Raw genomic sequence first — 23,542 nt, 5'->3', positions numbered from 1 at the left:
AGCACCCCAAAAGAACGATTCTTTGCTTGAAAGAGAATACTACCAACCACACAATCTGGAAAGGAAAAGCAATTCGCAAAAGGAAAGGAACGAGGAATTCACCAAAAAGAGGAAGAAAGAGAGCATCATCTGCTTGTTAATTGATCTAAGCGCTGAAATATCTTCAATTTTCATCATCATCATCATGAACACAAGACAAGAACAAATCCTAAAGATGCTTCAATTCTTTGCAGCATGCAGATCCAAACGCTACAACCCAACCAGGCCTTGATGATCCTTCGATCATTTCTCACCATGTCTATACTCTAATAACAAAGACCTGAAACAACGAACAAGAAGAAGAGGCGACAAAGCTAACTTGGATGCAAGAACCAAGATCTAAATCCACATCGATCGATTGATCACACGCTCACGCCCTGAAGCAGGCGGCGATGTGGAAGGGGAGGTGGCCCGAGGAGGAGCCATGGTTGTGGTGGTGGTGTCCACCGGAGACGAGGCCGCGGCTGCTGCCGCCGCCGCCAGTCTTCTGGCGGTGGTCGATGAGGCTCTGGACGCGGCGGAAGTTTTCGACGCCGCAGGGGATGGTGATGGCGCCCTGCTGCTGGAAGCCGTACTCCTCCTCGGCCTCCTTGAGCAGGCCCACGAAGAGCGGGTGCTTCAGGTACCCGACCGGCACCACGAACCGCTCCTCCTCCTCCGCGCCGGCGCCGCCGCCCACCGGCCCCACCACGCGCACCGCCATGCACCCCTTGGGCGGCATCGTGCCGCTCCCGGTCGAGCCGCCCCCCGATGCCGCTGCGGACGAGTGCTGCTTCCTCAGCCGGTGCACGCCCATGTATGATCTTTCCTGTCCAAGAAAACGCTAGGCTAACGTTCGTTCGACGGCGACGACGTACGGCGTCACAGCGAGCGGCGGCGACACGGCGGGCGCTGCATGGTGGAGAGGAGATGGGTGGCTAGGGTTGGTGGTCTGCTGCCTGGGGTTCTTCTTCTCTCTCGCTCGGCTACGGCGCCTGTGCTGCTCTGTCTGCGACTGGCAGAGGGGGGGCGAGGCGCGCGTGTATATGAGGCCGGAGGAGCGGGCTGCTGGCCTGCTGCCGTTTGTTGCCATCTGCGATTCTCCTTTCTATTTATTTTTCGTGTATATCTACTAAATCTTTAGCCATAAATGGGGCACAGCAAAGTATCTGGAAGAAAATAATCCCGGGTAGTATCAAGCAATCAATTCCGTACGTTTATTCTGCCATGTTTTTATTTCCTGTTTCGTGCCGATTTCCTAATCTTTGTAGAATCTGTTTATTTTCTTGCTTAATTTGCGATCTCCACCGACGACCGAGATGTTTATTTTCCTTTCATTTGCTACATGTCTCTGCAATAGTAGTGCATATGCGTGTCGATCTTTTGGGTACAGAGTGTGGGCATCTGATCCCTCTTGGTATAGACGACTGTAGAGTAGAGTCGCAGCTGGTGTAATGCCGTGTAGTCTTTTTTCTGTGCGTGTGAGGATTGAGGAAGATGTGCGCCGTGTGTCGCATAGTCTCTTCACATTTCAGTTGGTGATGCTAGCTATAGAGAGTAGAGTAGAGCTTTGATCGGTGGGCACTAAACCCCGGGGGGCAGGTCGTTCTAGCCCGGCCGGTTGTGGGCGACAATGCTAACAGACTATGCCCTCTACAAAAACAAAAGCTACGGATGTTCAACGGCCGCAGTAGAGTCCTGCTGTTTTCCTAAAAAATATTGTGATATGACACTGATGCTATTGAAAGAAAAATTATTTAGTTGTGATTGTAAATTTATACCATATATAGTCTTTTGTACCGTAATAACAGACTAACAGTTGGTCAGATATTTTTCTTAACCATCACAATACTAATATTGCCGACGTATGTGGCATTAACTATGTAGGACGGCCAAAATCATCTGAAAAATCAATATAAAATATGCATGTGTAGAAAATACACTATGACTTTGCCAACTACATATAGCGGATATATTCTCACTGGTGCAATTCTTTCCGCGAGGCATTCATTGTTCCGATGGGCATTAGCTCCAATTATAGACGCACTTGCCAAATGTGTTTTCTTCTTGCAGGGATTAAAATAGGAGAAGAACTACCCAATGTACACACACCATATAATTATCGTTGCACCGACATTCAACACGAAAATATGCAGCTCACTATGGCGATGTGCAGAGGGTCACATGTACCAATGTGTCATACCGATACAGTGCAATTTTCTACGAGCGGCGGGAGGTATAGGTCCATTGTATGTTGTCGTCTCACATGTCAACCAAATTTATCAATGTGAAAACCATGCAGCCTTCTACAAAACAACAACTGATAGTACGGAGGATAGGATGATGCTATTGTCGCGTTGCTTACAATGGTCAAAGCGAGAAGTTCACGCCATTCTGCAAACGATAAAATAGCGGTATCTAAAATGTGATGTTGTATAGAGGGCCAAGGCACACGTCGGTCCAACCTAGTTGTGGATACATAGAATGGTCAAAGCGAGAAGTTCACGCCACTCTACAAGCGACAAAAGGTAGTGCTATCTGCACCATCTGAACATGTACTATATGACCGATTGAGTTTCGTAAGATTGAGCCGGGTGTGCCACGCACGGACCGTGACGTACGTACATTGGCCATGTTTGTCCTCCACCAACCCACCCCACCCTTGACCGCCACAGTCATATATATCTCTGTATAGGTTTCGTCGTGTCATTCTAACTTGAATTGTTAGAATGAGGAGCACGCAATCTCCACACAAAAAGAATATAAAGTCTAGATGATAGGAAGGCTCGGAGAATTCTATCTTTGTATTTTGTGAGAAGTATAGGGCCTTCTAGAAAAAACATGTAATAAACATTTGACATAGTCCTTTTCTAAGGTGGAGGAAAGATCTCACTCTAAATTCTTTTAAGGAAAAGAGCAAACTAGAAGGGTTTATGCAAGGTCATCTCCAAAAAAACTAGGTCGAGGAGACATGCCGGTAAACATTTCCTCTATCTCCATGAAAGAAGTGGGGAGAACAACACCGAAAGACTGTATAAAAGATCGATTAACACGCTATCAATCTTGAATTCATGCTATCCAAGGCAAAAATCTTCTTTGCTTGTCAAACACATATGTGGCAATCTACTCCAACAACCTTCCAACACATTTGATATAAATCCTCCAGTGCATCCTAGATGGCGTTGTTGTGTCTGTACATTTAAGATATGTAAATGAGTCATATTTTGGTTCGAACTTTTGATCGAAATTTTACTTGTGAATTTAAAGATAACCTTGGAGTGAGTCATAACTCATAAGCGATCCCACTTTCATCCCTACAATCATGGGCTGACTTAGAGGGTGGGCTGGGTGGATCACTCAGGATTTGAGATTTTTAAGTATTTCCCCGGTTCTGCTATTGTGAATTGGGCTTAGTTGTACTTTGTTCATATCATTCTAGGCCCACTCGCTCGTTCTCTGTTGTCTCTCTCTCCCCTCTGTGTGTGTGTCTGCTGGACGGAAATGGGAAAGGAACAACTAAGAGAGCCCGCACATGGTGCATGAGACCTAATCCTCATCGGTGGTTCGACCCCTCACCGAATCCCCTTTCCTGATTACCTCCTCCTCGACTTCCCCCTCTTCATGGAAGATCATGCTGGTGTTATGCAAAACAAACAAACGATGATCATTATAGAAGAGAATAGTATCTTGGTGTTGTTGATAAAATTATAGAAGAAAACAAACTATGATCTCTTGAATTCATTTGCTTCTTATGATGCGGAAAAGTTAATGACACTTGCCCTCTATATTCTACCCCATGACATATCAGTCCCGGTTTTGTTAAGACTTGACCTCAAACTTGAAATCTTTATTGATGATATGAGAAAAGATGATAACACTACAAGAAAATAACCCGTAGAGACATTATTTTGGTCTTCTAGAGATATTATCTCTGCATCTACGTTAGAGTAGAGACAGTTGTTAAATGTCACATAAATGCCACTACATGCAGTGTGTCTATCACTAGAAACACTTGTAGAATATCTTTACATATTGTAAGACATTTTGTAGTGGCACTACATGTTGTCTACAGATTCCATGAGACAATTGTAAGGACATTTCTAATGTCATTATTTTCTAGCATAGATAAACTAAATTATAAAACGTTGGAAGCAAACCTCGAACTTACGATCTCGAGGAACGCCTATACCCACCTATTGCTAATACTCCTAAAGAAAGTCTTCTCATTACCATATTGAATGCCGCAAAAGTATGTAAAATGCCTCTACAGAATGTAAAGAGCTAGCGTCTCAAACACTGTCTCTAGCTATAATGTAAGGTCACTTTAGGAAGTGTCTTCAAAATGCCTCTATATTAAATTTTTCGTCATTTTATTAAGAGTTCTCATAGAACGCCTTTAAACACGCATCTGATACTCATGGCAGAAATGTCTCAACTAGTGTCTCTACACGTAAAACACTTCAAATGGTGTCTAAAAGAAGTGTCTCCGCATCAAGGGAAGTGCATCTACATGATTGTTTAACAATTTAATCGAGGCAGATCAAAAAGTGTCTCTAGCGAAGAGCCTCTACAACTAGTTTTTGTTGTAGTGTAGGTTCAATTGTGCAAATCATATTGGTGAGCTCTGTATTTTGCTTGCTGAAACAAACATAAAAAAACATGGTGTTTACCATTTGGTTGGCATGCTTCTCAAACTGATATTGGTGACGGGAATGTTGAGAGAGTATTTTCTGCAATGAGTATAGTGAAAATAAGCTCACAAACGGTACATGTGATGAGCTCCTGAACCATTGCTTCGTGACAGTTAGCAAGCAGAGAGTGTTGTTGGAAGACGACTTGGAGAGGCTTTCATTGGAATGCGGGAGCGTAGACCGAAAAAATCCTAGTATTTTTATTCCATTTATGCTACTAGTATATTCCATCATGCACGTAAGAATTGTTTCCATGTTTTGAACTATCTGCGTCGTAGCCATGCACATTGCTTGGTGAATTTCAATATTTACAGCCGGTTGGCTTTACACATTATTTATTTGGCAAGATTTTATCGTAATTAGGAAGCGTAAAAGAAATTTTGGATATATTCCCGCCCACGGAATTTTCCAGTGTCCGCCACTGCCTAGAGTCCAGCTGTTTATTTGCCTGAGAAATGCACAATCACTTCGATCGCTTGGCCAGGTTTTTTGTTTGTTTGTTTCGTTGCTAGGCCAAGTTAGTTTGCAAAAAGGTAGGTGCGTGATGTAGGGGCCTCCAAAAACAGTCTGGACACAGCATTTGTTGACAACGTACGCACGTTAACCTTAGCATGACCATGGCTTAGGAAGATAGAAATTACGACCGCTAGCGCTGGCAGCACGTACACGTGTGCATGCATGCATGCATTGCCTCGCAAGCCAACCAACCTGAGTAGGGACGAAACGGCGCGCGCGGCAGCGGCGGGGCTAGGTGCGCGGTACCGCCGGAGGAGCGGACCAGACCCACCGGAGCACGGCTGGACGTACTGGACAGGTGTACGGGTGCCTACTGCCTACTGCCTAGCTCACCTCGGACCTTCCAGGTTGCACGAGAGATTTGCCAAGCTGGGCGCGCGCGGCCTGATCGCGTCTTGGAGCCACGTCTTGAAGGACCACGGAAAAACGTCACGTGCTTGCTTCGACCGCCGCCTGAGGCCGCCGGAAGGCCGAAGCCTGTCCGTCCGTTGCCGCACCGGAAATCGTGCGGATGTTTGTACGCTTCTGGCGGTCAAGGGTAGGTGGAGGACGAACATGGCCAGCGTACGTACGCCACGCTCCGTGCGTGCGTGGCGCGCCCGCCCGGCCCCGGCTAGTGCGAAATTCAGTCGGCCGTATCGTCGTCACGCTCCGTACGTACGTAAGTAACACTGCGTGCACGAAATAAACACGGCGTACGTCATGTCATGTCAATTTTAAGGATGCTTGCCTCACCTATTTATATCTATCTTCACGTCTAACATTTTTCGGCCTTGTTAGTTGAGAAAGTAGAGAAGCGTATGGTGTACACACAGTCACACACACACACACACACAAAAAAGGAAAGGTATATTTGGAAACCGGCTGCTCTGTCTCTCTTATGCTCGATCGGCTCCACCAGCCGGCGACATCCACAATGGTGGCTCCTAGGGAGAGGATGCACGGTGCCACGGTTCAAGTAACCAATGCAAGCATGGCCCCTCCGTCCATGGCTGCATGATCCCTGGCTGCGCAGCCTTGTCCCAAGGAGCCGCCGCCTTCGACGCTCATGGAGAGCATGAAGGAGGAGGGCGTACTTGGCACCCACTAGGCCGGCGGTGGGAAGGAGGAAGCGCGGCGGCTCCCAACATGCAAGAGCCCCGTCGGCTACTCCAGCGTGATGGATTGTTCACCGACAAACTAAAATCGGACATGTCAGCGACTCCATGGACGTTTGAATAGCTCAAGTTTTGGGAAATTTTTGTTGATGTTAACTGTGCATAACTTTTTGCTGTATAAGTATGGCCAAAGTGCTAAAATAATTCTCATATGTATGCTACAGAGAGAACACACCAATGTTACATACGCGTTTCTTTAATGTTGGATAAATTAGGATATAATGTTAGATGTAATGCAGTGCAAAATGGTGTCCCATTTTTCTGAAATATTACATACGTAGAGAAAAACGTTTAATTCGGGATTTTTTGCACCATTGGCGATATTTCCTTCACCGTAATTTCTCAACTTCGACATGCTATAGAAAAAAAATTAGGGATCAATGTTACATAATCTAAAAAAAAATGATACAAACGAACTGTTTTTCTTACATGATCGAACACGTGGGATTCATTCGCTTAACCGCGGGCGGCTGATGGTTCGTTATTTACAGCCAGGTGTAGCCTGACGCTTGCAAAGAAAAGAACTCGTTTGTACAGTATGGTACAATAGGATGCGAGAGCACAGGTGCTAGATTCTTTTAGAGCTGAAGAAGAATCTGGCGACCAACAAAAAGAACAAGGGAGAAACATGACACATTTGTTTTTTTTTTCGAAACGGGAAAATATCGCCACAGCTTCTGCATCCAAGGGTTGCACACGGTTTTTATTTATTAGATTATTCACAACACCTTACAAGAGCAATACAAAAGATCAAATTCGAAACCACCTCGCTAAACCTACAGAGGGATGAAGGGGGTGACAATTCACCAACTCACATCAACCAAAAACCAAATGCCCTCCCAGACTGCCCAATAGCAGATGAGAAGCACATCTAGTCAAGCAGACTCTCGGCATATGCCAACGCACACGCCGTAGAAGTTGCTACTGTCGTCTTCCCCAACTCCATCTTCAAGAGAGATCATCGCATTGACCATGTCAGGCCTGCCATCGATGCCGTCACGGCGCCAGACGACTCCACCATCCTGCGCGAGTCCATTACACAGCATCCGTCCCGAGACACCACTACACCAAGCCGCGGCAACACGACGACACCGACACAGCAAAAGCACACCGCTCCACCTCATCACCACCGCCATCTGTTGTCTGCTCCAAAAACGATGCCCCCAACAGGGAGAACGGCGTTGCGCGCCGCCATCGTCCGATCCGGGAGACCCGGGTCTAGGGTTTCCCCTGGAGCAGCTCAGGCGAAGAACGCAGACTGCAGAGACAATGCCTTCAACAAGGTAACGACGAAACACGCCGCCATCATCCGCCATGACCGAAGTCCGGGTCGGCTTTCACATGACACATTTGTTAGAGCATCTCGACAAGCGTCCCCCAAATAGTCACCGGCAGGGGCGCTGACACTGTCGTATGGGGACTCCGGCACAACATCCTTCATTCGGGGGAGCTGCTCCCACACCGGCGCGCCTCATACGACAGCCCCAATAGATAATTTGAATTTGAAAACTCAAACAAAAGCATAGAAATTCGAATAAGTTTACAAATTTAAAGTTTGAGCCAACACACGGCCACCAAATTCGAATAGGTTTTCGAATATGATATTTGGGCCAACACACGACCACCAGATCACCGTCTCCGGCGCAAAAAAGGCTTCCAAGCCAGATGATCAGATCAACGGGGTCACGGGTGGCGCAACCTCGACGACTTCCTCATCGGCGGCAGCTCCGTCGCTGCAACAGGATCCACGGTCGCTTGGGGAGGCATGAACTTCGATGGTGCCGGAGGAGACATGAACGTCGACGGTGCTTGGGGAGACATGAACGTGGAGGGTGCCGGGGGAGACGCTGACGCAGCTCGCGCCGCCATCACCTCTTGGCCGATGCGCTCGCGGTACATCTCGTGCCACGCCCGCGCCAACCGGTCCATCTTCTCCATGTCGGCCATCAAGATCTTGGATTCTTGAGACATCTTGGCCAACGATAGCTGCGTCGCTTCATTGGTGGCCTTCATGGCAGCGGTGTGAGCTTCCATCTTCGCCGCCTCCACCCTCTCCCTCCCCAACTCGATCTTCATGTCTTGCTTATCGAGAATTGCCTTCCACACGACGGTGGCCCTATCCGCCAGTTCTTTGTTCTCCACCGAGAATGAGGTGATCATCTTCTCGATGGAGGCGTCCATGGCTGCCAATACCGGCGCCACATTCCTCTCGGCCTTGGCCTTCTTGTTGCCAATGGGACGCCCTGTGGAGGCGTCGGCTAGATCGACCGGTCCATCTTCCCCGTCCTTCAATAGAGTGTGGAGGAGGTCGTCCCATTTCTTGCAACCTTGTAGTTTGTTGTAGCAATGCATTAAGGGGAAGTATTTGTCCTCGTGTTGGTGCTTGTACATTCGAGGGTTTGGAGCATCCAACAATACATGATGCAAAACAAGATATGGAACAAGTTGGATCATCAAATAGATATGTAACAAGATGGATTATCAAATAGATATTGAAATAGATGGATCATCAAATAGATACGTAACAAGATGGATCACCAAATAGATTCGAACGAGATGGATCATCAAATAGATATGTAACAAGATGGATCATCAAATAAGATGGGCGTAGATCATACAGAATCCACCATCGTCTTGCCGCTCTCCTTCCGTGCATTAATCTTCTCATAGTAGCCATGGAACTTACTACACGCCGCCTTGATCAAGTTCCGAGAGGGCGCCCTTGTTCCGGTTCATCTCCATGTTGGCGTACTCACCATAGTTCTTCTTCTTGTTGAAGCAATCGAGGATGCGCTTGTAGTACTTGCCTCCGGTTTGGTTGGTGATACGTCCAATTTGCATCACTATTTTATATCATAATTTGCTGTTATTCATTGATATATTTCATATTTGGAGATGATACTTATGTTATTTCATCTATTTTGCATATTTCATGATTATTGGAGGATCGCGCACCGGAGCCAGGATTCTGCTGGAAAAAGCACCGTCAGAATGCAATATTTCGGAAGATCAACAGTTGACGGAAATTATATGAAAAATCCTATTTTTCCAGATGACGAAGGGAGCCAAAAGGGGGAGCCGAGGAGGGCCGCCATGGGCCCCCCTCATAGGCCGGCGCGGGCCCTGCCCTGGCCGCGCCGCCCTGTGAGGAGGGGGCCCACAGCCCCCTCTCGCCTCCTTTTCTTCGCGTACGCCTTCGTCCCGAAAACCTAAGCTAGAGGGGTACGTCGAAAAGAGCCACAGCCGCCTCTGCGGGGCGGAGATCACCAGAGAGAAAAGAGCTCTCCGGCGGGCAGGAATCCGCCGGGGAAATTCCCTCCCGGAAGGGGGAAATCGACGCCATCGTCACCGTCATCGAGTTGGACATCATCTCCATCACCATCATCATCATCTTCATCATCATCACCGCCGTCTCCACCGCTGCACACCGTCACCGCTGTAACAATTTGGGTTTGATCTTGATTGTTTGATAGGGGAAACTCTCCCGGTGTTGATTTCTACTTGTTATTGATGCTATTGAGTGAAACCGTTGAACCAAGGTTTATGTTCAGATTGTTATTCATCATCATATCACCTCTGATCATGTTCCATATGATGTCTCGTGAGTAGTTCGTTTAGTTCTTGAGGACATGGGTGAAGTCTAAATGTTAGTAGTGAATTATGGTTGAGTAATATTCAATGTTATGATATTTAAGTTGTGGTGTTATTCTTCTAGTGGTGTCGTGTGAACGTCGACTACACGACACTTCACCTTTATGGGCCTAGGGGAATGCATCTTGTACTCGTTTGCCAATTGCGGGGTTGCCGGAGTGACAGAAACCTGAGCCCCCGTTGGTATATCGATGCAGGAGGGATAGCAGGATCTCAGAGTTTAAGGCTGTGGTTAGATTTATCTTAATTACTTTCTTGTAGTTGCGGATGCTTGCAAGGGGTATAATCACAAGTATGTATTAGTCCTAGGAAGGGCGGTACATTAGCATAGGTTCACCCACACAACACTTATCAAAACAATGAAGATTAATTAGCCGTATGTAGCGAAAGCACTAGACTAAAATCCCGTGTGTCCTCGAGAACGTTTGGTTAATATAAGTAAACAAACCGGCTTGTCCTTTGTGCTAAAAAGGATTGGGCCACTCGCTGCAATTATTACTCTCGCACTTTACTTACTCGTACTTTATTCATCTGTTACATCAAAACCCCCTGAATACTTGTCTGTGAGCATTTACAGTGAATCCTTCATCGAAACTGCTTGTCAACACCTTCTGCTCCTCGTTGGGATCGACATTCTTACTTATCGAAGATACTGCGATACACCCCCTATACTTGTGGGTCATCAAGACTATTTTTGTTGGAGATATGCCCAAGAGGCAATAATAAAATGGTTATTATAAGATATCTTTATGTTTATGATAAATGTTTATATATCATGCTATAATTGTATTAACCGAAACATTAGTACATGTGTGATATGTAGACAACAAAGAAGTCCCTAGTATGCCTCTTAACTAGCTTGTTGATTAATAGATGATTAGTTTCATAATCATGAACATTGGATGTTATTAATAACAAGGTTATATCATTATATGAATGATGTAATGGACACACCCAATTAAGCATAGCATAAGATCTCGTCATTAAGTTATTTGCTATAAACTTTCGATACATAGTTACCTAGTCCTTATGACCATGAGATCATATAAATCACTTATACCGGAAAGGTACTTTGATTACACCAAACGCCACTGCGTAAATGGGTGGTTATAAAGGTGGGATTAAGTATCTGTAAAGTATGAGTTGAGGCATATGGATCAACAGTGGGATTTGTCCATCCCGATGACGGATAGATATACTCCGGGCCCTCTCGGTGGAATGTCGTCTAATGTCTTGCAAGCATATGAATAAGTTCATAAGAGACCACATACCACGGTACGAGTAAAGAGTACTTGTCAGGAGACGAGGTTGAACAAGGTATAGAGTGATACCGAAGATCAAACCTCGGACAAGTAAAATATCGCATGACAAAGGGAATTGTTATCGTATGTGAATGGTTCATTCGATCACTAAAGTCATCGTTGAATATGTGGGAGCCATTATGGATCTCCAGATCCCGCTATTGGTTATTGGTCGGAGTAAGTACTCAACCATGTCCGCATAGTTCACGAACCGTAGGGTGACACACTTAAAGTTGGATGTTGAAATGGTAGAAATTGAATATGGAATGGAGTTCGAATATTTGTTCGGAGTCCCGGATGAGATCCCGGACATCACGAGGAGTTCCGGAATGGTCCGGAGAATAAGTTTCATATATAGGATGTCATTTTATGTGAATTAAAATGTCGCGGAAGGTTCTATGGAAGGTTCTAGAAGGTTCTAGAAAAGTCCGAAAGAAACCACCAAGGAAGGTGGAGTCCACATGGGACTCCACCTCCATGGCCGGCCAACCCTAGTGGGGGAGGAGTCCCAAGTGGACTCCCCCTTAGGGGGCCGGCCACACCCCCATATGGGAGGTGGAAATCCCACCTTTGGTGGGAGTCCTAGTTGGGCTAGGTTTCCCCTTTCTTATGGGAAGTTTTTGGTTCGGGTCTTATTCGAAGACTTGGAGACCAACTCTTGGGAATCCACCTATATAATGAGGGGCCAAGGGGAGGGGGCCGGCCACCCAAAGACCACAAGCTGGCCGCCCCATTGAAGTGGCCGGCCAACCCCTCCCAAACCCTAGCCGCCCCCCTCTCCTCCATATCTCCCGCGTAGCTTAGCGAAGCTCCGCCGGACTTCTCCACCGCCACCGACACCACGCCGTCGTGCTGTCGGATTCAAGAGGAGCTACTACTTCCGCTGCCCGCTGGAACGGGGAGGTGGACGTCGTCTTCATCAACAACCGAACGTGTGACCGAGTACGGAGGTGCTGCCCGTTCATGGCGCCGGAACCGATCGTGATCAAGATCTTCTACGCGCTTTTGCAAGCGGCAAGTGAACGTCTACCGCAGCAACAAGAGCCTCCTCTTGTAGGCTTTGGAATCTCTACAAGGGTGAGACTCGATAATCCCCTCGTTGCTACCGTCTTCTAGATTGCATCTTGGCTTGGATTTCGTGTTCGCGGTAGGAAATTTTTTGTTTTCTATGCTACGTTATCCTACAGTGGTATCAGAGCCGTGTCTATGCATAGATGGTTTCACGAGTAGAACACAATGGTTTTGTGGGCATTGATGCTCTTGTTATCTTTAGTTTGAGTACTTTGCATCTTTGTGGCATAGTGGGATGAAGCGGCTCGGGCTAACTTTACATGACCGCGTTCATGAGATTTGCTCCACGCTCGACATGCAACTTGTATTGCATAAGTGGCTTTGCGGGTGTCTGTCTCTCCTACTATAGTGAAGATTCAATTTACTCTTCTATTGACAACACTAGTATCACCGTTGTGGTTCATGTTCGTAGGTAGATTGGATCTTACTCGAAAACCCTAAACCACGTAAAATATGCAAACCAAATTAGAGAACGTCTAACTTGTTTTTGCAGGGTTTGGTGATGTGATATGGCCATAATGTGATGATGACTATGTATGAGATGATCATTATTGTATTGTGGCAACCGGCAGGAGCCTTATGGTTGTCTTTAAATTTCATGTTGAGTAGTATTTCAAAGTAGTTGTAATAGTTGCTACATGAGGTGAACAATCATGAAGACGGCGCCATGGACCTTGACGCTACGCCGACGATGATGGAGATCATGCCCATTTATGATGGAGATCATGTCCGTGCTTTGGAGATGAAGATCGAAGGCGCAAAGACTAAAGGGCCATATCATATCACATATGAATTGCATGTGATGTTAATCCTTTATGCATCTTATTTTGCTTAGATCGCGACGGTAGCATTATAAGATGATCCCTCACATTAATATCAAGATAATAAAGTGTTCTCCCCTCATATGCACCGTTGTACAGTTCGTCGTTTCGAAGCATCTCGTGATGATCGGATGTGATAGACTCAACGCTCACATACAACGGGTGTAAGCAATGTTGCACACGCGGAATACTTGGGTTTGCTTGACGAGCCTAGCATGTACAGACATGGCCTCGGGACAACGGAAACCGAAAGGTTGAACACGGGTCATATGGATGATATGATCAACATGTTGATGTTCACCATTGAAGCTACATCATCTCACGTGATGATCGGTTTTGGTGTAGTGGATTTGGATCGTGTACCACTTAACAACTATGAGGGATGTTGTATTAAGTGGGAGTTCATTAGTAATTAGATTAAAACATGAACTAATTATCATAAACATAGTCTGAGTAGTATTTTGTATTAATTTTGTAGTATTGGCATCCGTTTACTACTATGCGCTAGTCTTGTTATTGAGATAGAAATACTGTTAAATCTGATAAGAAACTTTACGGATTAGTACCGTATTGTTAAAGAATCAAGAATTGATTAAGTCCTATTGCAAACTTTTAGTAAACCTCACATTGTTGATTCAAAGAGCTATGGTTTCAATTAGTACCCAAAGTTATCTTGTCTCCGTGAAACTTGAAGTTCAAATCTGTTTGAAAAGTAAGGAGCTGAAAATTTAGTTTTCAGAAATAATCAAGGTATGAGATATATGTGATATCTAAGACCTTATTGCAAGATGATAGAATATAAATTTGGTGAGACTACATAAACTCATAAGTTTTATGGGAATGTATGAAGGTTGAAGACGCCAAAGCGTCACAATCCTCCAACTATTGGGGCACTAATAATATTCGCATATCCATGAAGTTATCATCCTTAGTATGCACCGTTGCTAAGACTCGTCGTTTCGAAGCATCACGTGAAGATCGGGTGTGATAGATTCTACGTGTGCATACAACGGGTGCAAGCTAGATTTGTACATGCGAATACTAAGGTTAAACTTTATGAGCCTAGCATGTACAGACATGGTCTCAAAAAGTTGTCATGAATTGATGGATAAAATTATGAGTGAAATTGTTCATCATAGTTACTAATAAGTGAAATCTAGAACATTTGTCATATGATGATCAACTTCAAAGTAAGAACCTCAAGGTTATTGGTAATTGACCAACAAACCTAGAAGTTATTGATGTTGAAGTGTTTTTCTGAATAATGAGGAAAGCTAAAAGAGAAACTGCAAAAGATATTCTGGCAGAAAGAAAAGAAAAGACTAGAAAGTCTAGCTCAGGTGTATATCAATGATATACATGTTATGGTTGTATTCCTCGTTTGGTCACACAATGAAATTCTTGGGTATTTGTACCATATTGGTTGGTATGAAGTGTCATACAAAACAACGCAATACAAGAATACAATGGCCTAAGTGACTGACAAGGAATATGATAGGAATGCACGTCTGGAACAAAATAAAGTGTTATTATGTTCGTCGTTGGCATTCTATCTAGCCCTTAGAATTTATAATAAAGAACTTAATAATTGTTATTTTGCTCTGGTCAAATAAAAACAATGAGTTGTTCAAATTATGACATTACTCCATGTACGATGGATAAGTTATTATAAATCTTAATGGTGAAACATACATACATAACACTGACGCTAAAAATGCCATAAGGCAAATGATTTGAATTCCACTTATTTGTGGAACCGCAATTTAGGTCATGTTAGAAAGGATCGCATGAAGGAACTCCATGCAAATGGATTTTTGGAGTCATTTGATTTTTGAATCATTTGGCGCTTGCAAATCTTTTCTAAAGAGAATGATTAAAATACCGTTCATAGGCCAAAAGTTGAACGGGCAACTAACTTAGTGGAAAAATACATGATGATGTATGTGGTTCACTGGGCATAGTTGTGTGCGGGAGATTCTTCTACTTCATGAAAACTTTCAAACAATGAATTGAGTATATATGTGGATATATTCAATAAGGAAGAAGTTTGAAACATTTGAATGGATTCAAATAAATTTCAGCATGAAGTGGAAATCATCGTAATAGAAAAGTCAAATATCTATGATTGGATCATGGTGGAAATATTTGAATTACGAGTTTTAGCGAACATCTAAGAGAGTTATGAAATTGTTCTACAACTCACGTTTCTTGGAGTAACACAGTGATGATGAAGTATCCAAGAGATGTATCCAAACTTTGTTGGATTAATGATGAGATAAAATAAAATAAAGCCATCATATTTTTGTGGATTATGCTTTAGTGACTACCGCTTTTACACTAAATAGAGCATCATCATGATCCGTTGAAATGACACCATACGAGTTATGGCATAGGTAAGAAACCTGATAGTCTTTTCTTAAAGTTTGGTATGCATAGCATAAGTAAATAAGTTTACAACCAAAATCGGATGAATGTCTTTGTTGGTTATCCCAGAGATTTGATTGGGAATTCTTCCCACGAGACAAAGACAAAAGTGTTTGTCAATGTTTCTTATTTCCGAGAAATTGTTTCTAGTGAAGTATTTGAGTGGGAGGACAATATAATTTGATAAAGTTTATGAACCTGAGCATAATGATCAGAGTAGCGCAGCATCGGAATTGGTTTCGGAAGCGGCCACAACGATCATGGCTCCCATGACTACAAAGTGTTTTAGCCATGGAGATCGAAGTACATATTGAACCTTGTAGGTATGGTTTACTTTGTGATCAAATAAATGATTTGTGGACAAAGGATTGATTTTGAACAATGATAAACCAACTACAAACAAAGAAGTTATGATGGGCCCTGACTCCGTTAAAATGGCCATGCGCCATGAAATCCATAATAGATGAATACTTTTTGAAAGTAAATGGATCTATAGACTTGGATGAAATATCCTTGAAAAAGCTCGACTTGTCGAAAAATTGTTTACGACAAAGTTCAAAGAGTTGACTACGATAAGATTAGATCTTCCGTAGAAATGCTTATAGTCTATATGGATTATTCTAGTAGGATGGCAAAATACATTACTTATCAGAAGTATGTACTAAAGGTGTATACAAGATACCAGCAAGAGTTTTGCTGGTCCGTGGAATATTAGATAAGTATACAAACTTCAATTTGATGAAGTGAGTATCGCGGAGTTTGAATCTTCACCAGATGAAATAGTCAAAGAGTTTTTGATTTCATCAGAGACGATGAAGAGGCTTGCATTTGCAAGAAATTAAGTGGGAGCGCTAAGACATATTTATAATACTTTATGTAGGTGACATATAGTTGGTTATAAATAATGTAATTATATACTTGATTAAAAAGGTTTCATTGAGAAATTAACTTCAATGAAAAGATATGGACTGAAACAAATTTAGTGTCAAGATCTATGAAGATAGATTGAAACACAAAATAAGTTTAAGTCAAAGTACATAGAATGGATATTGAAATAGTTCAATATAGAAATATTAAGAAGATGTTCTTGTCATGTGAAGTTTTAACAAGACTTGAGTATATCTGACACTCAATGAGTAAAAACACATGAGTGATTATAGATCACAAATAATATGTACACAATCAGATATCCTATGCTCTAAGAGTGTTATGAGCATGATTCATGTGATGATCACTGAAAAACAGTAAGAATATTCTTGAGTACTTAAGAAGAACCAAGTATATATATATAGTTTTATATGGAGAAATGACAAAACAAATCGCTGTAAGGTGTTGCACCGATACTAATTTTGTCACATATGAAAATAAAATTTCAAATCTCAAATTAGACTAAGTGTTGTTTAAAAGGTAGCACAATGAGCTAGAAGTTGTCTATGCTAGATTTAGAAGAGTTCTAAATATTGTGACGGATTCTACAAAAGAAGGCAGAGTATGTCATTGTTTTGACAATGACAAAGGATGTTAAGTCAAGAAGTTCTTTGAGAACTTGGTGTAGTTCCGATAGTGTCAGAACTTTGAAGCTATATTGTGTGACAATATTAGTGACATATTTCAGACCGCGGAATTAAGGTTCCACCAGAAGACCAAACATATTTAATGCCGACTCATTTGGAAATGAGTGATGCGTTGAGACGCAAATGAATTACAAAATACATACGTTTCTGAGCGTGTCAGATCCGTTGACTGAAACCTCTCCCGTGAGCAAAAACATGATAAAGCACCAGAAGGCCAAGGTGTTATATCTTTACAAATGTAAACTAGATTATTGACTCTAGTGCAAGTGGGAGACTGTTGGAGATATGCCCAAGAGGCAATAATAAAATGGTTATTATAAGATATCTTTATGTTTATGATAAATGTTTATATATCATGCTATAATTGTATTAACCGAAACATTAGTACATGTGTGATATGTAGACAACAAAGAAGTCCCTAGTATGCCTCTTAACTAGCTTGTTGATTAATAGATGATTAGTTTCATAATCATGAACATTGGATGTTATTAATAACAAGGTTATATCATTATATGAATGATGTAATGGACACACCCAATTAAGCATAGCATAAGATCTCGTCATTAAGTTATTTGCTATAAGCTTTCGATACATAGTTACCTAGTCCTTATGACCATGAGATCATATAAATCACTTATACCGGAAAGGTACTTTGATTACACCAAACGCCACTGCGTAAATGGGTGGTTATAAAGGTGGGATTAAGTATCTGTAAAGTATGAGTTGAGGCATATGGATCAACAGTGGGATTTGTCCATCCCGATGACGGATAGATATACTCTGGGCCCTCTCGGTGGAATGTCGTCTAATGTCTTGCAAGCATATGAATAAGTTCATAAGAGACCACATACCACGGTACGAGTAAAGAGTACTTGTCAGGAGACGAGGTTGAACAAGGTATAGAGTGATACCGAAGATCAAACCTCGGACAAGTAAAATATCGCATGACAAAGGGAATTGGTATCGTATGTGAATGGTTCATTCGATCACTAAAGTCATCGTTGAATATGTGGGAGCCATTATGGATCTCCAGATCCCGCTATTGGTTATTGGTCGGAGTAAGTACTCAACCATGTCCGCATAGTTCACGAACCGTAGGGTGACACACTTAAAGTTGGATGTTGAAATGGTAGAAATTGAATATGGAATGGAGTTCGAATATTTGTTCGGAGTCCCGGATGAGATCCCGGACATCACGAGGAGTTCCGGAATGGTCCGGAGAATAAGATTCATATATAGGATGTCATTTTATGTGAATTAAAATGTCGCGGAAGGTTCTATGGAAGGTTCTAGAAGGTTCTAGAAAAGTCCAGAAGAAACCACCAAGGAAGGTGGAGTCCACATGGGACTCCACCTCCATGGCCGGCCAACCCTAGTGGGGGAGGAGTTCCAAGTGGACTCCCCCTTAGGGGGCCGGCCACACCCCCATATGGGAGGTGGAAATCCCACCTTTGGTGGGAGTCCTAGTTGGGCTAGGTTTCCCCTTTCTTATGGGAAGTTTTTGGTTCGGGTCTTATTCGAAGACTTGGAGACCAACTCTTGGGAATCCACCTATATAATGAGGGGCCAAGGGGAGGGGGCCGGCCACCCAAAGACCACAAGCTGGCCGCCCCATTGAAGTGGCCGGCCACCCCCTCCCAAACCCTAGCCGCCCCCTCTCCTCCATATCTCCCGCGTAGCTTAGCGAAGCTCCGCCGGACTTCTCCATCGCCACCGACACCACGCCGTCGTGCTGTCGGATTCAAGAGGAGCTACTACTTCCGCTGCCCGCTGGAACGGGGAGGTGGACGTCGTCTTCATCAACAACCGAACGTGTGACCGAGTACGGAGGTGCTGCCCGTTCGTGGCGCCGGAACCGATCGTGATCAAGATCTTCTACGCGCTTTTGCAAGCGGCAAGTGAACGTCTACCGCAGCAACAAGAGCCTCCTCTTGTAGGCTTTGGAATCTCTACAAGGGTGAGACTCGATAATCCCCTCGTTGCTACCGTCTTCTAGATTGCATCTTGGCTTGGATTTCGTGTTCGCGGTAGGAAAATTTTTGTTTTCTATGCTACGTTATCCTACAATTTTCTGGGGCCGTTGCCGGGGAGTGAAGCGCTATTGGTAAGTGGAATTGGTAAGGGAAATTTCTACTGTTTGTGGTGATTTTATTTCTGCCTGCTGCTATAATTCATTATGGAGAGGTCCTCTCTTGAGTGTTTATTTGGGAAATCTACTACTACTGCAAAGGTAGTGGATGAGGCGCCAGGTAAGGAAGAAATACCATACAAAATACCTATGAAAATTATTGAACGTGTAGTGGGTAACCGTTATACAAGGGATGGAACTGTCCACCCTGGAGATCATTTACTGTTGTTACATGAATTATGTGGTTTATTCAAGTGTGCAGGTATTGCTATGGATGAAGTGAGGAAGAAACTATTCTCTGTATCGTTGTCTGGTAAAGCGGCGCATTGGTATAAATTACTGGATAATGGGGATTCTCTTGAATGGAATGATATTGTGCCCCGGTTTTATTCTAAGTTCTATCCTCCCAGTGAGATTCACAAAGATCAGAATCGCATATATAATTTTTGGCATCATGAAGGAGAGAGTATTGCCCAAGCATGGGGGAGATTGAAGTCTTTAATGCTCAAATGCCCCATTCATGAGCTTCCTGGTAATATTATTATTGATAATTTCTATGCAAGACTTTCTTTTCAAGACAAGACCTTGCTGGATACTTCTTGTTCTGGATCATTTACACGCAACAAGGAAGAGTTTAAAAGGGACCTTCTTAATCGGATCCAAGAAAATACTGAAGGATGGGAGAACGACAAGGATAGAGAATCAAGTATAAATTATGATTATAAATGCATTGAAGCTTTTATGGATACTGATAAATTTCGTAATATGAGTGCTACTTATGGTCTTGATTCTCAAGTTGCTGCAAATCTTTATAAGGCTTTTGCTTCTCATTATGAATTGCCTAAGAAGAACTTTGATAAGTATCATGAACCGTATAAAGATAAAATTGATTCATCTATAAATAAATGTGTTGTAGTTGAAACTGTTGATCATGTTATTCCTGAAGCTTATATTGAAAAAACTCCTTTCCCTGCTAAAATGAAGGAGTACTCTGTTATAAATAGTGCGGTTCATAAAAGTGAAAAGAAACCTGTAGAACCTGAAGAACAAATAAAAGTTGAACCTGCTGTTGCAATTATTAAAGATCTTGTGACTGAACATGTAGAGGATGGTCATATTATTTTCTGTGAAGATGCCTCTAATATTGTTTCGCATCCTAATAAGTCTAGGAAAGCTAGTGTTCCTATGCTAACTGTTAGAATTGGTGATCATTGTTATTATGGTTTATGTGATATTGGTGCAAGTATCAGTGCTATTCCTTATGAGCTTTACACGGAGATTATGCACGAAATTGGTTCTTGTGAACTTGAAGATATTGATGTGGTTATTCGGCTGGCTAATAGAGAAACTATCTCTCCAATTGGTATTATTCGAGATGTGGAAGTTCTATGTGGTAAGATTAAATATCCTGCTGACTTTTTGGTACTTGGTTCTGCTGCTAGTAAATATTGTCCTATCATTTTTGGTAGACCTTTTCTAAATACTTGTGGAGCTATTATAGATTGCAAGAAAGAGAAAATTTTGACTAAATTTGCTGGTGAATCTTATGAGTTTAACTTCTCTAAATTTACCAAAACTCTTTATAAAATTGACTCGGCTAATAGTGATTTTAAAGTTGAACAGTGTGCATCTATTGCTCTTGCTCCTAGTAATCCTTTGCAGCAACATCTGGAGAATAGTGAGAGTGAAGTTTTCAGGGAAGAAAGAGATGAACTTGATGAAATTTTCCTTCGTCAACCTATTCTTAAGCATGATTTACCGGTGGAAGATCTGGGTACAACACCACCACCAAAGGAAGATCCTGTCTTTGATTTAAAACCATTGCCTGATAATCTTAAATATGCTCATATTGATGATAAGAAAATATATCCTGTTATTATTAGTTCTAAGCTTTCAGAGTTTGAAGAAGAAAGGTTATTGGAAATATTGAAGAAACACCGAGGTGCTATTGGCTACACTCTTGATGACTTGAAGGGGATTTCTCCCTCTATTTGCCAACACGCCATTAATATGGAAGATGATGCGAAGCCTGTTGTTGAACCTCAGCGTCGTCTAATTCCTAAGATGAAGGATGTGGTAAGAAATGAGGTATTAAGAATCCTTGAAGCTGGTATTATATATCCTATTGCTGATAGTAGATGGGTTAGTCCTGTGCATTGTGTTCCTAAGAAAGGAGGAATGACTGTTGTGCCTAATGATAATGATGAGCTCATCCCTCAAAGAGTAGTTGTAGGTTATAGAATGTGCATTGATTATCGAAAAGTTAATAAGGTTACTAAGAAAGATCATTACCCTTTACCATTTATTGATCAAATGTTAGAAAGATTATCTAAAAATACTCATTTTTGCTTTCTTGATGGTTATTCTGGATTTTCACAAATTGCTGTTAAAACTAAAGATCAAGAGAAAACCACTTTCACTTGTCCCTATGGAACTTATGCTTATAGGCGTAGGCCTTTTTGTTTATGTAATGCTCCTGCTACTTTTCAAAGATGCATGTCTCCTATTTTTAATGGCTTTTGTGAGAGTATTGTAGAGGTATTCATGGACGATTTTTCCGTCTATGGAAATTCTTTTGATAATTGCTTGCGGAATCTTGATAAAGTTTTGCAGAGATGTGAAGAAACTAACCTTGTTCTTAATTGGGAGAAATGTTACTTTATGGTTAATGAAGGAATTGTATTGGGACATAAAATTTCCGAGAGAGGTATTGAAGTTGATAGAGCTAAAGTTGAAGCAATTGAGAAGATGCCCTATCCTAGGGATGTTAAAGGTATTCGTAGTGTTCTTGGTCATGCTGGGTTTTATAGGAGATTTATTAAAGACTTCTCCAAGATTTCAAAGCCTCTTACTAATCTTCTTCAAAAAGATGTACCTTTTGTTTTTGATGATGATTGTAAGGAAGCTTTTGAAACTCTAAAGAAAGCCTTAACAACTGCTCCTATAGTTGAACCTTTTGATTGGAATTTACCATTTGAAATTATGTGTGATGCTAGTGATTTTGCTGTAGGCGCTGTTCTTGGACAGCGAGTAGATAAAAAACTGAATGTTATTCATTATGCTAGTAAAACTCTTGATGCTGCTCAAAGAAATTATGCTACTACTGAAAAGGAATTGTTAGCTGTAGTCTTTGCTTGTGATAAGTTTAGATCTTATATCGTTGATTCAAAAGTTACTATTCATACTGATCATGCTGCAATTAGATACCTTATGACAAAGAAAGATGCTAAGCCAAGGCTTATTAGGTGGATACTTCTTTGGAAGAATTTGATTTACATATTGTAGATAGGAAAGGTGCTGATAATCCTGTTGCTGATAATTTGTCTAGATTGGAAAATATTGCTTATGATCATGTTCCTGTTAATGATAGTTTTCCAAATGAACAATTGGCTGTAATAAAGGTGAGCTCGCGAGACAGTCCTTGGTATGCTGATTATGCTAACTTTATTGTTTCCAAGTACTTGCCTCCAACCTTTTCAGCTCAGCAAAGGAGGAAATTCTTTTATGACTTGAGGCATTATTTTTGGGATGACCCACACTTATATAAAGAAGGAGTGGATGGTATTCTGCGAAGATGTGTTCCCGAATATGAGCAACAAGAGATATTGAGTAAATGTCATGGGAGTGCTTATGGAGGACATCACGCCGGAGATAGAACCGCGCAAAAGGTTCTACAATCAGGTTTTTATTGGCCAACTCTCTTCAAAGATGCAAGGAAGTTTATTTTATCTTGTGATGAATGTCAAAGGGTTGGTAATATCTCCAGACGCAATGAAATGCCAATAAATTATACTCTTGTTATTGAACCGTTTGACTGTTGGGGATTTGACTTCATGGGACCTTTTCCCTCTTCAGAAGGTAACACTCATATACTTGTTGCTGTTGAGTATGTTACTAAATGGGTGGAAGCCATACCTACAAAAAGTGCTGATGGTGAGACCTCTTTAAGAATGCTTTTAGACATTATTTTTCCTAGATTTGGAGTTCCTAGATATATTATGACAGATGGAGGTTCTCATTTTATTCATGGTGGTTTTAGAAAAACTCTTAATAAATATGGTATTAATCATAGAATTTCTTCCGCTTATCATCCTCAAACTAGTGGGCAAGTAGAACTATCAAATAGAGAAATTAAATTTATCTTGCAAAAGACTGTTAATAAAACTAGGAAGAATTGGGCTAGTAAATTG

The 23,542-nt window shown here is 42.3% G+C and overlaps 1 protein-coding gene across 1 annotated transcript; it reads right to left on the bottom strand.

Moving 5' to 3' along the window:
- Positions 1–203: 203 nt before the first annotated feature.
- On the bottom strand, positions 204–1,055 carry LOC127312840 (auxin-responsive protein SAUR28). The gene has a single exon (XM_051343395.2). The coding sequence runs from the start codon at positions 833–835 to the stop codon at positions 410–412; it is 426 nt and encodes a 141-aa protein (XP_051199355.1). The 5' UTR covers positions 836–1,055; the 3' UTR covers positions 204–409.
- Positions 1,056–23,542: the final 22,487 nt, after the last annotated feature.

This window comes from Lolium perenne, chromosome 7 (assembly GCF_019359855.2).
Source record: "Lolium perenne isolate Kyuss_39 chromosome 7, Kyuss_2.0, whole genome shotgun sequence".
Classification (NCBI taxonomy): Eukaryota; Viridiplantae; Streptophyta; class Magnoliopsida; order Poales; family Poaceae; genus Lolium; species Lolium perenne.
This window is presented reverse-complemented; position numbering and strand designations above follow the sequence as displayed.

Bases quoted from the DNA above. Each gene is read 5' to 3' on its own strand.
- LOC127312840 (XM_051343395.2), bottom strand. From the start codon at position 835: ATGGGCGTGCACCGGCTGAGGAAGCAGCACTCGTCCGCAGCGGCATCG.